General features: G+C 34.9%; 1 protein-coding gene across 6 annotated transcripts in view; it reads left to right on the top strand.

The window, feature by feature from the left end:
- The window catches only part of KIF21A (kinesin family member 21A), a 178,985-nt gene extending 167,052 nt beyond the window's left edge, over positions 1-11,933 (top strand). For all 6 annotated transcript variants that reach the window (XM_027858956.1, XM_027858953.1, XM_027858954.1 and 3 more), the window contains 3 exons: positions 3,256-3,426; positions 7,583-7,782; positions 10,717-11,933. In XM_027858956.1, the coding sequence (XP_027714757.1) occupies positions 3,256-3,426; positions 7,583-7,782; positions 10,717-10,810 (465 nt within the window). In that variant the 3' untranslated portion in view covers positions 10,811-11,933. The remainder of the gene's footprint in view (positions 1-3,255; positions 3,427-7,582; positions 7,783-10,716) is intronic.
- The last annotated feature ends 2,814 nt before the right edge of the window (positions 11,934-14,747 follow it).

The following is a 14,747-nucleotide window of genomic DNA, read 5'->3' as shown; positions in this document are numbered from 1 at the left end:
TTAATATCCATGATATATAGAGAATTTGAGTGTTGGAACAGGCCTCAGTGGCAATCTAATCTAATTCGTAAGTGAAAAGAACACCCATTATACCATAACTGATTGTCTAGCCTTTTCTTAAAGACCTTGAAAGGAGGGAAACCCTCAGTTTTACATTTGAACAGCTCTATTATTAGGAAGTTTTTTCTTGACAGCAAACCTTAATTTACCTCCTTTAAACTTCTGCCTATTGTTCCCAATTCTGCTCTCTAGGGACAAATGGAATAAATGTAATCTCTCTTCCACAAAACATAAATAAACAAACAAATAAATAAATAAAAGTCTTTTAAGTTAAGAATGATTTTTACATATTAAAATAATTGTATTCTAATAATTTTCATTTTTAAATACAAAAATCATTCTTAGCTTACACACCATACAAAAACATGGCAGGCTGGATTTGGCCCTTAGACCATAGTTTGCCAACGACTATGCTTGACTGCAAAGATCAGATTGCAACAATCCTTTTCGGTCCTGGCTTTATTAGCTATACCTTGCTGCTCTCTATCATTTACAGATTTGATAAGCATATCATCTATGTCTTTATCAAGTCATTGTTTTCAGACATTGATAAAAACATTAACAGCATAGGGACAAGCCTAGAACACTGAAGGAGTCTACTGGAGACCTCCTGCCACATTGACATTTAACCATTAACACCTGCTCTTTGAGGCTGAACAACCAACCAATTCTAAATCTATATGGTTTTATTATCATTTCATCCATATCTCTTCATATTTTTCACAACAATAAATAAGATATTTTATCCAAAACTTTGCTAAAATCTGGGTAAACTACATCCACAGTATTGCCCTCATCAGCTTGTTTAATAACACTGTCAAAAAAGGAAATGTAGTTAGTATAGTTTAATGATCTATTCCAAATTTTCCCATGAATCAACATTAATTCTTCCTTACAACCTTTCACCTTCTCAAGGAGGAAGATCAGCTTATACCTTGGAGCACAGATAACAGTCACTAGGCTGAGGCAGAAATACCAAATACGCATTCAAATGCAAGTGACTGCACAACTTCCTCTGTTCTTCTTTATTAATGTTATTTTCAGCCTTAATTCTTTATACTACATACCTCAACTCTAAGCACCTGGTTAAAACTTTTACAGCTAGTTATTTCCAATTTAATAACTTGCCCACTGCACTCAAATTACTTTCTTTATCTCAACACCACAGCTGTGGTCATAGTCACCTTTCCTTCAGCCTGTTAATACCAACTTCCTGTCACACCATTCTCTTCCATCCACCAGTTTCCAGTGCTTAGCACAGAACCTCGCACATGGTAGGTGCTTAATAAAAGCTTAATGACTGACAATTCACAAGATCAATTTACTTAACGCTCTAATTGTTCCACTTGTTTCTAACTTAACTTTGCTTGTCTTGCTCATCAACCTCTTTTCTTAAGTGTATCTCTTCCAGTTCTAGTCACTAATCCTCATTGATCCTCCTTAATTGTCCATGATCCTGTTCTCTTTTAACCCAGACGTAGAATCTGGACCAGTATCTTGACCTGGAGATTCTTCTCCTTCAAATTTTCCTCGGTTGCTCCCAAATTTTGCTAAATTTCTTCTCTCCACATTCAATCACTGATCTACTTTACTAGTCCAAACCTCTCTAACTTACCTATGTGGTTTCCTTTTCTGTATTCAGCATTGGGTTTTGTTTTGTTTTGTTTTGTTTTTTTTTACTTCTCCTACTCCTTCTATAACTTTTTCCCATAGAGGTTGGAAGAAGAGAAAAACAAGAACAGGTAAGTGATCAAAGAGTACAAACAAGAAGAAAGGAAAGCTATTAACAACCACAGGGAAAAAATGTTCCAAATGAATAACAATAAAGAAATGTAAACTGAAACAATCCTTAAATTATACATTACCCCATCAGATTGTTTAAAATGACAAAAAATGGAAAATGTCAGTTGTCAGAAGGGCTTTGGGAGGACTGGCATACTCATGTAGCTGTGAAATTGTCTGACCATTCTGAGAAACAATTTATTGACAAAAAGTCACTAAAATGTATTCTCTTTGACCTCTTGATGTTACTACTAAGCATGTGCTCCAAAGAGATCAACAAAAAATGAAAGGACTTTTTTGTACAAAAATATTTATAACAACACTTTTGGTTTTAGCAAAGAAGTAGAACAAAATGAGTGTTCACCAGTTGGGAAATAGCTGAACAAAAATACAAAGTATTTGATTTTATATGGCATAAGAAATGACAAAAGAGAAAAATTTAGAGAAATATGGGGGTATTTGCATGCCAAGTGAAGTAAGCAGGATAATTTATGTGATAACTACAACATTGTAGTTATTTAATTTATAAACATTTAAAAATGAAATTGTAACTATGGCAGACTTAGGAATGACCAATGCAGTGACTAATCAGAACTCCAGAAAACAGATCATGATTCTTACCAAGATGTAAGAAATCAAAAGGCAGAAAGACTATGAACTAAAGATATAAAAAGGAAAGTACATTTTCAGGCACGGACAACAGAACACAACTGTTCTCATTTGTTCTACAGAGAGGCTGTTATTTTTCTTTGGAGAGGAGGGAGTTGGAAGAAAAATTAGAAAATTTTAAAAAGGGAAATAAAGAACATCAATAAACAGAAGAAAAAAAAAAAGAGGAAGTTCAGACAGGAACACAGACATCCAGGGCAGATTTGAAACCACAGTGTTAAATTTGAATTATAAAAAAATAAAAATAAAAAGTACAAAAAATTGTACATGATAGAAAAAGGCAAACTGTACGTAATAAATATTCACCATTGCATATAAAATTCCTTTTTATTGTATTTTGAAAAGTTTAAATTCATAATAAAAAATTTAAAACACTTTTTCCCCAAAAGATTACCTAAAAACTAGAGCTCAAGTTTATTCCTACTATCCTGTATGTTAAGTTTCTTTGTGCTAAACATTTTATGGCAACATCTTTATTTTAGAGTAGGAACATAGTGTGTCAGGAAGAGCTGAGTTTAAGTTAACACCACTGACAGAAATTGCCTGTATGATTCTGGGCAAGTCATTTAACCTCTCACTGCTGCCAAGAAACTTGCAAGACTAAATAGCATAGTAGGTAACATTGCTGACAAATGTTCCCTCACTGGAAATTCTCTATATCAATAAAATCATCATCAATTTCAAAGGAAAACAATTGTTATTTAATGTTAGACATGCTCAGCCCTTTTCTTTCTGTTGTTTTAGATGTTTGATGTAACTGAAGGGGCTCTTGGAACTGTAAGTCCAACTCACAATTTTGAGCCCCCTCATTATGATGGCATTGAAGCCCTTACTATACAAGGAGACAATCTTTTCAGTGGATCCAGAGACAATGGAATAAAGAAATGGGATTTATCTCGAAAAGACCTTCTTCAGGTAATGTAAGATCTTTGAATGCTGTGAAAGCTGCACGAAAAACTATTGCCTGTTCCCTACAACTTCTGTGCACAATTTCTACATAAATGTCTTTTAAGGATCCCCTTAATCAGGGCTTATTATAACAAGGTTTTTATTCCAATTAGGCAAAATAATCAGTTAAAAGAAAGTGTGAAATTTATAGCAGTGCTGCAAAGCTCTGAATTCCCTCATATAAATATGAATTTAACCTTCTGAGATATAGAATAATGGCTGCATCTTACATCTATAAGATACTAAAGGAATTTACAAAATTAGAAAGATTTGGTATATCGAACTACGTATATTAAGTTGGCAATAATAACCTAAGAACAGTAAGCTGTGGTGGAAACAATATCCTAATGGCTAGGACCTAACCTCTGCACCCATTAGGTTGGTTTTTCTTTAAAAATAGTGGAAACATCCTTGAACCATATTAGCTTATGGGACTCAGGTGTGGGCATCATTTCCTGGTTAGCTGAGTTAACTGCAGTAGGAGTTTCAGGCGTTGTCTTGGCTGATAGAAAACAGCTGGCAGGGAGTTTCTTTCAGCTAAATCAACTTGGGGTGTCTTCGGTGTATATCCATGTTGAATATCTTTCTTGTGCTATAGCTAAGTAAATCTTTTATTAATGTTGAATGACCAATGAGGGTCTCATTTAGTTCCAGTATCTAACCTAAAACTAGTAGGGGACTGGCCTTAGTCATACCCAGCTCAGCACCATGTTATAGCATAGGAATAAGATAACCTGGGGTCCATGAATTTTTTTTTTATATTTTGATAACTGCATTTCAAAATAGTTGGTCTCCTTGGTAATCCTGTGTATTTTATTTTATGCATTTAAAAATATTTTTTCTGAGAAGAGGTCCATAGATTTCATCAGACTGCCAAAGGGATCTATAACACAAAGAAGAAGTAAAAACTCCTGATATAGCAGAAAGAGCACTGGACTTGCTAAAATCCTAGGTTTGAATCCTGACTCACCAGATTCTGGCAGGACTACTTAATCTCTGATCCTACTTAATCAGATCCTCTGATCTCTTCATCTGTAAAATAGGAATAATAATTATACTACCTTCTTTTTTCAGGAGGATAAAATGAGGTAATATGTGTAAAATATTTAGTAACTATAAGGTACTATAAAAATGGGGAAAAGGTGCTATGTAAATGTAAGTCACATATAAGCTTAATCATATAGGTCCAAAGACCTAAAACTTAATATTTTTTCCCATCTAACTCAAAAAGTTCCAAGCAAAATAGATCACCAGCTATCATGTCAAATATTCACTCATATTGAAACAGCTAAGGGGTACAGTGGGTGGAGCACTGGGCCTGGAGTTAGCAAGACCTGAGATCAAATTTGGCCTCAGACACTTACTAGCTGTGTGACCCTGGGCAAGTCACTTAACCTCTGTTTGCTTCCGTTTCTTCATCTGCAACATGTGGAAAGTAGTAGCACCTACCTCTCTGGTTTGTTGTGAGAATCAAAAGATAATAATTGTAAAGAATTTAGCATAGTATCTGGCACATAGTAAGCACTATTTAAATATTACTTCATTATTATTTTTGTCCATTAAACCCCCCAGATCTTTTTCACACAAGTTGCTATATATAGCACACCATCTACTGTGGATATGTTTTTAACCCAAGTATAGGACTTCACATTTATCTCCATCAAATCTTACCTTTTAACATTTAGCCCATAATTTTTATCCCACAAGATATTTTTGGATCATGATTCTATTATCCAACAGGGTAGCTTTCCCTTCTATTTTTGTGTCATTTGCATAATCATCTGTTCCAACCTCTTCATTTTACAGTTGAGGACCGAGAGAGATTTTTTAAAGAGTTGCCAAAGATTATATACAGAGCCAGGATTTGGACTGAGGTTCCTTGACACAAAGTCTAGCACCATTTCTACTCTACCATACTGGTTTTTGTTTGTCTAGGCAAATGAATCTTTGATGTTCTAGCGCATAAAGATTGAATGAATGCATTGCCAGAAACATGAGGAAATAAGTTAGTTGTAGCTGTAGTAGAAAAGGAATTCTATGTGACTTGGTAAGACACTACACTTCTCTGAGAATTGTCCTATTCATATGTAAAATGAAGAGTTTTAGGACTAGTTAATTTGAAAATGACATAGAACTAGGAAGAAAGGCAGCACATTAGACTGCAGAATGATAATCCAAAGATATCTTTGTAAGTAGGCTTAGCTAGTAGGATGAATAAAATGAATATCAATGTATAGAAATAGAAAATTCCATACTTAGAAAACATCATTTATACAACTAGAGGGTGCAGAAGATAATGTAACATGATCTCTTAAAATTTATTTTTTGTCTACATCTTTTATATTAGCAGTAACTCCCAATGAAGAAACATCCTCCCATTGATGTAGATGGCAACTGTAACTCAAGAGTCTTAGGGGGTTGCTTGGAAGTAACTTGATCATAAATGATATGCAGTGACTACCGAATCACACTGCTAGGATGTTTCAGAGACATAATTTGAACTCAGGTCTTCCTTAGTCTACAGCCAGGCCTCTATCCATTATGCAATACCACCTTAATAAAGTTCCATCATTCAGAATAAAAGAAATTATAGTTCTACTGTCCTTTCTCCAAATTAGACCCTTCTGTGTTGTGTTCAGTTTTGGATGCTGCATTTTAAAGAAGACATTGACAAACTGAGGTGTGTCTAAAGAAATTTTCAAGATTGTGAGAGGACTGGTAACCATACCACGTTAATATCATTTGAAGTATTGGTACCTGGCAGATAGATGATTAATAAATGCTTGTTAACTCACTGATTAATTGAACTGGGGCTTTTTAGCTTGGAAAAGTAAGGACTTAACTGGGGAAATATTTGTCTTCAGATGTTTGAGGGCATGTCTTATGGAAGATAAGTTTAAATGTTTTGCTTGGCTCAGGATAGAACTAGGAGCAGTGGATTAAAGTTGAAAAGAGACAAATTTAAGCTCTTTGTATGGAATATCTTTTAACCTTTATAACTGCCTAAAGGTTGAATAGACTACCTTGGGAGTTAATGAACTCCCAAATGGAAGTCTTTGTATGTAGACTAGATGGCCACTTGTCAGTGGTGTGATAGAGGGCATGCTTGCTCAGCTAGGATCTCTGAGGTCACTTCCAACTCTGAGAGTCTACATTTCTGTAATACCAGTGACAGCCCTTCCAACTCTAAAATCTATGATCACAAATTAAATAATTTTATTTAACATAGTATTAGTGATTGGGTTTCAAAAGAATTATTTCATCAAAATTTAATAATTAAGAATTCTTTTCTATAAGAATTTATTTCCTATTACTATTTTCAGCACCACAGGAAAAAGTTTGGTATTAGATTATTATAAAATCATTCAAAGAGGAATATAGTCATTTATAGTAGATGATGCCATAATTTTTTTTTTTTTTTGGGCTAGGCAATGGGGTTAAGTAACTTGCCCAGGGTCACACAGCTAGTGTTATGTGTCTGAGACTGGATTTGAACTCAGGTCCTCCTTAATCTAGGTCTGGTGCGCTATCCACTGCGCCACCTAGCTGCCCCCATAATATGTTTTGGTAGAGTAAAAGGGAGTTGCTAATAGAATGAAAGGTACTTGCTAATAAAAAACAGTATTTGCTGCCTTTAGACAAGGACATGTGTATGTGTGTATATACATATGTATATGTGTACACACACATATACACATATATGGTAAGCCCTCCAACTTAAAAGAACAATGAAAGCCAGATCTCTGGCACCAAAGGACCTGAGTTCAGAACCTACCTCTGTCACTACCTCTGTGACCTCTGTTACATCACTTAACTTCTCTGGGCCTCAGTTTCTTCACTGGTAAAATGAGGGAATTGGACTAGATGGCCTCTCAAGTCTTTGAGTAGGCGATTTCATTATCCCATTATAGCTATAATCCCATATTTCTGAACAAAGCTCGTTGATACAGAAGATAGGTTTTTCTTTTTATCCTTTAAACCCATGAATTATTTCTACAAAAAGTTTAGACAAGTTTGGGCTAGTCTATTTTAGTTATTTCAGTTATTTACACCTATTTTTATATGAGAAGAGAAGGGTTGGGAAGTCTTCCATTTATGTTCTGGTTTCTTCTTTCTCCCTCAGCAAGTTCCAAATGCACACAAGGATTGGGTGTGTGCCTTGGGCATGGTTCCGGGCCATCCCATTCTGCTCAGTGGCTGCAGAGGAGGCATTTTGAAACTCTGGAATGTGGATCCATTTGTGCCAGTTGGAGAGATGAAGGGTCATGATAGTCCCATAAATGCCATTTGTGTCAATACTACCCAGATTTTTACTGCATCTGAGTAAGTCTGTTTCCTGTATGGTTTTCTTATATATGTATATACATAAAGATTTCTTTATGATATCTCATTTATGCTTGAGGGGAGATACATTTTCTTTCTCACATTAAATTGAAATAGCACATATCATTTTTCTGTTTTACATTTGGACATTAATTTTTTTTAGTCATCGATTTTATTTCTTGGTAATTAAAAATGATTCAGAAATTACTAATTTTTAAAGCCATTTTCTCACAGAAGATCATGACCCTGCTACTTCTTTATATAAATTGTCACTAGTCACATATACTTGGAAAAGTCGCTTAATCTTTCTTTGCCTGCTTCCTTACATTTGAAACAAGAATAGTAGTAGGTCTTCCTTATTATCTTACAGTATAAAATAAGACAAGATTTTAGTAAGTGATTTGGAAATGAGTACTATACTCAATTATATAATTGTATTGTTATTAATGTATTATTATTGTTTCCACACATGTACTTTCATTGGTGTAGAGAACTTCTGGTGATGAAACTCCTTCTACCAATGTAGCAGCTGATGTGTAACTTATATTCTTATAGTTGCCTGCAATATTGATAGGATAACATGACACAGCTTGTATGGGTTAGAGGTAGGATATAAATCCAAATCTTCTTGCTTCTAAGGAGACTTCTCTATCCAATATGACATTTTACTTGTCAGTGACTAATTATTATCAATTATTAATAGATGGAATGAATTGAGTGAAGTAAGATTTGTCATGAACATTTGTTACCAGCACCTCCCCACATTATGTGACAGCTCTGTTCGACATTTATGCAGTGTACAAGAGACTGCACTAGAGAATTCAGGGGCTAATTCACTAATATATTTATTTATGTAGGAGTCTATCCTAGTTGTAACAGTGCTTTGATGATTTTTCTGATGTGCCAAATTCAGAAATAACTTTAGCCATAACTTAGATTCTTTTCACTTTCTGTTGGACAACTGCTACGTATGAGAAATTTGTTCTCATCCTTCTCCTACGAACTAACTTCCTCCCATCATTCCTGTCTTCTTCCTTTGTAGTACTCATCTTTGCTAACAGTGCTGATTTTTGTTTCTTCTTCAGAACCTTCATGTTCCTCTACCTTTTTCTCCCATCTTTTTGTTGGTTCACTTCAGTGTACTAAAAGTAACCAAGCCTGGTTGGCATTTTGCTGCTAACTATCTTCATCTGAAGTCTGTTTTTGACTTTGGTTTCTAAGATTATTAAGGACTTGTGCAGAACTGAGCTTAACCTATTTTGTGGTATTTGGCAGCTATTTGATATTAAAATCTCATGAAGGAAGATAGGAAATGATAGGCATAAAAGTGAAAATAAACCAAAAATTGTTAGATCTGGAAAGACAGGGGATTCAGATTGCTGTCATTACCATGATTAGATTCTCATCCTTACAAGCAGATGCTCTTATTTCAGATCATGAATTGGACATGACTACCAATTCCAGTAAACACCAAAATTCTCATTTGTTGATATATTACAGGGACTATAAATAAGACTGGGCAGTACGCTGTAGTAATGAGAGCACTAAACTTCATACTGGGGTATGAAAACTGAAGTCCATATTTTCCTTTACCTACGTATGTGACCACAGGCAAATCATTTTACTACATTGGGTTTTCTATATAGATAGATCAGATCTAGATAAAAATAAGATTAGATAATCACTAATGATGTCTTCCTAAAATTCTATGAAACAACATTATTAGTAGTTCTGCTAGCATTTGCTTACAGTCTCCTGACAAGACTGTCAATTAATTTTTCATGTTATCATAAGATTACACAAAAGGAGCATATTGAAGACTGATGGAAGAGTGATACCCCACAATAATGATTATGACTATTTAATAACTTGTCTTAGGTGCTCATATTCATAGCATCTCTCCTTTAAAAATATAGCTACATTTTCTACATCAAACCTTCCTTTTCCTGGGTCACTTGGTAGGTTTCGTTACTGTTTAGTGTCATTTCTCAATGGGCTCGTGGTGGGCCTATGTAGTTGTGCCATTTAGGGCAAATACAAACTCATCTTTGCTTGATTTTTAATATACTTACTTTTTGGATAATTTATCCTCTCTATCCACCACTTTCCCCACTAAGAAGATAATTTCCTTGAGGGCAAGAATTGTTTCATGTTGGTGTTTTTATCCTAATTCCTAGCACAAAGTAGAGACATAAATTTTTTTAAACACAATAATGATATTGTTGTAAGACTTTTTATAAGACCCTGTGATTTGAGTTCAACTTTTGCCAAATTTCTGATGTCCTCCAACAATAACTTCACTTTGATCTTTTTTTTTTGCTTTTTGGTGAGACAATCGGGGTTAAGTGACTTGCCCAGGGTTGCACAGCTAGTTAAGTGTAAAGTGTCTGAAGGCACATTTGAACTCGGGTCCTCCTGACTCCAAGGCTGGAGCTCTATGCACTATGCCACCTAGCTGTCCGTACTTTGGTCTTTTTTGAACAGGTCAATTAGGGGAATATAGCTGTGGAAATAACTGTCAGGTTTCCAGGACCATGCCAGTGGACTGCAAGTTACGTCAACTATCCTACATCTGATGTTACTTATATAGGGGGTGTGTGTGTGTGTGTGTGTGTGTGTGTGTGTGTGTGTGTGTGTATACACACATATGAAGACATTTAAGCAGGCTGGTCATCAGATGACAGAGAAATCATAACTCGTAATGATTAGTTACTAAGGTGGGAGGATTTGCATTGCAGTCTTTGTGGAGAGGGTACTCATGCAGATAAAATCCTATATCTCTGAAGTATTGAAGGAATATAGCTTTCAAAAATAGTTGTAGAACAGTGATGATTTAGACGAATAGCTGATAAAAAGTCACAAGAATTTAAGTCTTTTTTTACCTGACTTTACTGTATGCATATATTTATTTTTTTTTTGTATTTTATTTCTCAGTGATCATACTGTGAGGATTTGGAAGGCACGCAGTTTGCAAGATGGTCAGATTTCTGACATAGGAGACTCCAGTGAAGATATTACCATTAATTAAACACAAATTTAGGTAGTCATTAAATGGAAAACTGTGATAAAATTCTATGTACTCTTTATATTCTGTCCTATACTAGGCAAGCATTGCTGAATGAAATAAACTGGAAACACATCATAACTAAATTGCTAAATATAAATTGTATCCACTTCATACAATTCCACATACCCTATGCTTAATCTAAAACACACAAACACACACACACACATACACACACAAATATATATACCCTATTATGGATTAAAATGCTTAAGTCTCACTTCAGTTGTGGCTTAATATTTATACCTCTATATAAAAAAGAATCTTGAAAATTCTTTGACCTGTATTTGCTTTCATAACAGTCATGATATAGGATTTGAAACTGGAATATAGTGCAAAACACTTAACTGTTTTAAGCATACTATTCACATGATTTTCTTATTATAATAGATTGGAAACGGTAATAAAATTATAGTCCCTGATATCTATGATGTTTCTTGAAATGCAGTCTACCTTAAGGTATTAACTAAGACTACTAAATAATTTCTTTTAATGTTAGCCTTTCGCCTTATTGACCAAAGTTGTGTGGCTGTATTATCCTCTGTGCTCAGGATTGAAATACTATTAGATTGCTACATTTTGTTCTTAGTGCTGTTCATATCTTCTGTGATGAGAAACATTTTTATGTTCTAACTGTTAGAACTGTTAGAATCTAACAGAATATATTAATCTATTTTCCTATGAAGTGTTTCTATTATCATCTCTTAATTTCATTTTGTTTAATTTTATCTAATTTTTATATATTCTGCTAATTACATTTTAAATGTACTACATTTTTAAACCTTGGCAGTTACAGTAGGAAACATATCTGCAGTGGGAAAAGCTTTGTAAATAGGTAAAGTGTAAAGAAAGATTACTTTCCATTGTGCCTGTATGAATATTTAAGTGTTATAGAATGGATAATAAAAAAGGATGTATAATTTATCCAAAGCCTTAGAATCTTAATTTGTAAATGCTGTCGATTTAAATTTTTATGTAAGTCAACATTTTAAAAATGCTATTTCCTTATTTTGTTGTTTGTGTTTTGCTGAAAATATTCTTGTAAGTGAAAGCTTGGGCAGAACTTAAATAAACCTACCCATGTGAATTTTTTTGTCTTTATTTAAGGTGTTCCACTGTGTATCTTCATACCATGAAGATGGTATCTTCATACCATCATTCCTGCATCTAGACTGTTCCCCAGCTCTGTCCCTGGCATGCTATATATACTCTGATTGAGTTCTCCCTCGCTGGTCTGACCCAAACCTATCAAGATGCTGCTTTCCAGCCATATTTATTCCATGTAGATGATCCCATTCTACTCTTTCATGCTTATCTTCCCCTTTCGGCTCTAGCTTTGAAAATAGTAGCCAAAACAACACTTCTACTCCTGATATGATGAGTTAAATCTGAAATAAAGAAACAAAAGTTTGAGTTTCTGAGCCTATCATTTTATTAAGCAATGCGTGCCAATTACATAACAAATTGGCTTTTCTTTTTTTTTTTGTGAGGCAATTGGGTGACTTATCCAGGGTTACATAGCTAGTAAGTGTCAAGCATCTGAGGCCAGATTTGAACTCAGGTCCTCCTGACTCCAGGGCTGGTATTCTATCCACTGCACCACCTAGCTGCTCCTACATAACAAATCTACATATCAACAGCAAAACTAACAGAAACCATATGATTATTTCAATGGCTGCAGCAAAAGCTTTTGACAAAATACAATACCCATTCCTGTTAAAAACACTAGAGAGCATAGGAATAAATGGAGTCTTCCTTAAAATGAAAAGTAACATCTAACTTCCACTTCCTGGAGCCAAGATGGTGGAGTATGAAGTAAGTCACTCTTACCCTCCCTTATTAACCTCTGAAAGCGCAGAAAATATCGGCCCAGGAAAAACCCTGGAACGGCTGAACCAGAAGAAAGATGAGGTGCAGCAATTGGGTAGCCCAGGTAGCTTGAGGGATTAATGGGAAAGTCCCCTCTTGTCCTGGGGGAAGGGGAGCAGTACAGAACGGGAGGTGTCCAAGCAAGCTGGCAGAAAGCCCCACCTCACCATCCCAGGAGGAGGTCCTGAAACCCAGGTGGTGGAGCAGGCAAACACCAACACCAGGACCCCTGAGTGCCTCAGTGAGGGTGAGGGAACCAGTGGAAACCAACTTGGAAAACCACCAGGTGCCTCGGCATTCTACAGCAATCAACTCTCCCAGTGCCTTAGCAAAACTCTGGGAAGCAGTGCTTTAAGGGGCCCTAGGTGGATAAACATCCCGCAACATCTACCTGAAAGGAACTGAAGAAAGCAAAAGGAAGGAAAGGTCTCAAGTGAGCAGGAAATTTCCAGGGGCCACACTATCCAATCCTACCCCTAGAGGTCCAGTGTTGCTGATTCCATTTAATACAAAGAAGCCCAGAATTATTTAATACAGTGTTGTTTGATTCCATTTAATACAAAGAAGCTCAAAAGAACTTTAAATAAGAATATGATTATCCTAAAAGCCAGTACACAGTTGAGCACTAACACACCTTACTACTTCCTTACACAACAAGTACACAATTGCACTAATGACAATGGCATCTGATCTTCACCTCCAAACGTTTCACTATTTTTAACACTAAGTGTCTAGTTCATAGAGGAATAGCCTGTTTGGGACACAGATACAATAAAATCTCCAACTTACAAAACATGTTGTATATCAAAATTGATTTGTATATCAGATGTTAGTATTTTGAATGCATCTTTCCCCCACAGAAAAGAAGTTAATGTTATATTTAACACCTAACACACTACATTTGCAATGAAAAATTTAAAAATACTATCATGATACTAGAAACTTAAAACATAAAACAAAAAATATTTTAATCAATTTTTGTTGTCTTGTGGTGCAATAGAGTTAGTATGTGGCATTCATTGCCACATGAGTGGCAGAGTCAAACAGTGTGCATAGAATGTGATCTACTCCATTGATTAGAATACCACATCAGTGAGATCATAGATCTGACAAAATCTCAAAGTACAGAACAATAGTAATGGCTGTACGATAACAGACATTGTTTAGAAGAGGGAACTCAAAGTATGTACCTTAGAAGCTTTATTTCAATAAGGAATGAAAAGACTATAGAAGGAATAAAAATAAAAACCATGCATCAAAGAGTAAAAGTCTAGAACAGAGAGAAGAAGAACAGAAATAATGAGGAGAATGAGGGAAAGAAATATTTTCAGAAAAAGGTACAGAAAATGAAAAGGGAAACTAGTTTAAAAAGGAAGGAGAAGAGGGGAAGGGAGATTTTACTCAGCTACTCAACTAGGAGAAGAAAAAAGAGGGGAAGAATTGTATAACTAGATAAAAGGAAGAAAAGGAATAGTAAGTTAAACAAAATTAGGAAAATGAATGATACATCTGAGGGGGGGATGTTAGGGTAAGGAAAAGAGAGCCAGTAGTTACAGGGTTACCTTACAGTAGATTAAGTAAAAATAATTGAAGAGAAAAAGTATTGTCTTTACAAAGGAAAAGGAACAATGAAAAATACTAATTCAGGAAAAACGGTTAAAGACAAATGGAGGAAAATGTAATCCTAAGTTTTATAACTTTAAATATGAATAGATTTAACAATCTAATAAAACAAAAAAGAGGAACACAGTGGTTACAAAAACAATGCCACAATCTGTTGCTTACAATATCCACAACTAAAAACAAAGACAGAATAAAAATGGAAAAAAAATTTACTAATTATCAGGTAAATCCAAAAAAAGCAGATCTTATAATCATGTTATCAGACAAGGCAGAAACAAAGATTCACAATATGAAAACAAAACAAGGAAACTACATTAAGCTGAAGGGAACCCTAGACAACACACTAATAACAATATTAAAATTAGATACTCCATATGCCTTAGCATCTAAATTTATAAAGGGAAAATGA

This window comes from Vombatus ursinus, unplaced genomic scaffold, assembly GCF_900497805.2.
Source record: "Vombatus ursinus unplaced genomic scaffold, bare-nosed wombat genome assembly UNPS02013950.1, whole genome shotgun sequence".
In the NCBI taxonomy this organism is placed as follows: domain Eukaryota; kingdom Metazoa; phylum Chordata; class Mammalia; order Diprotodontia; family Vombatidae; genus Vombatus; species Vombatus ursinus.
Note: the sequence above shows the minus strand (reverse complement) of the source record. Positions and strands in the feature narration are given on the sequence as shown.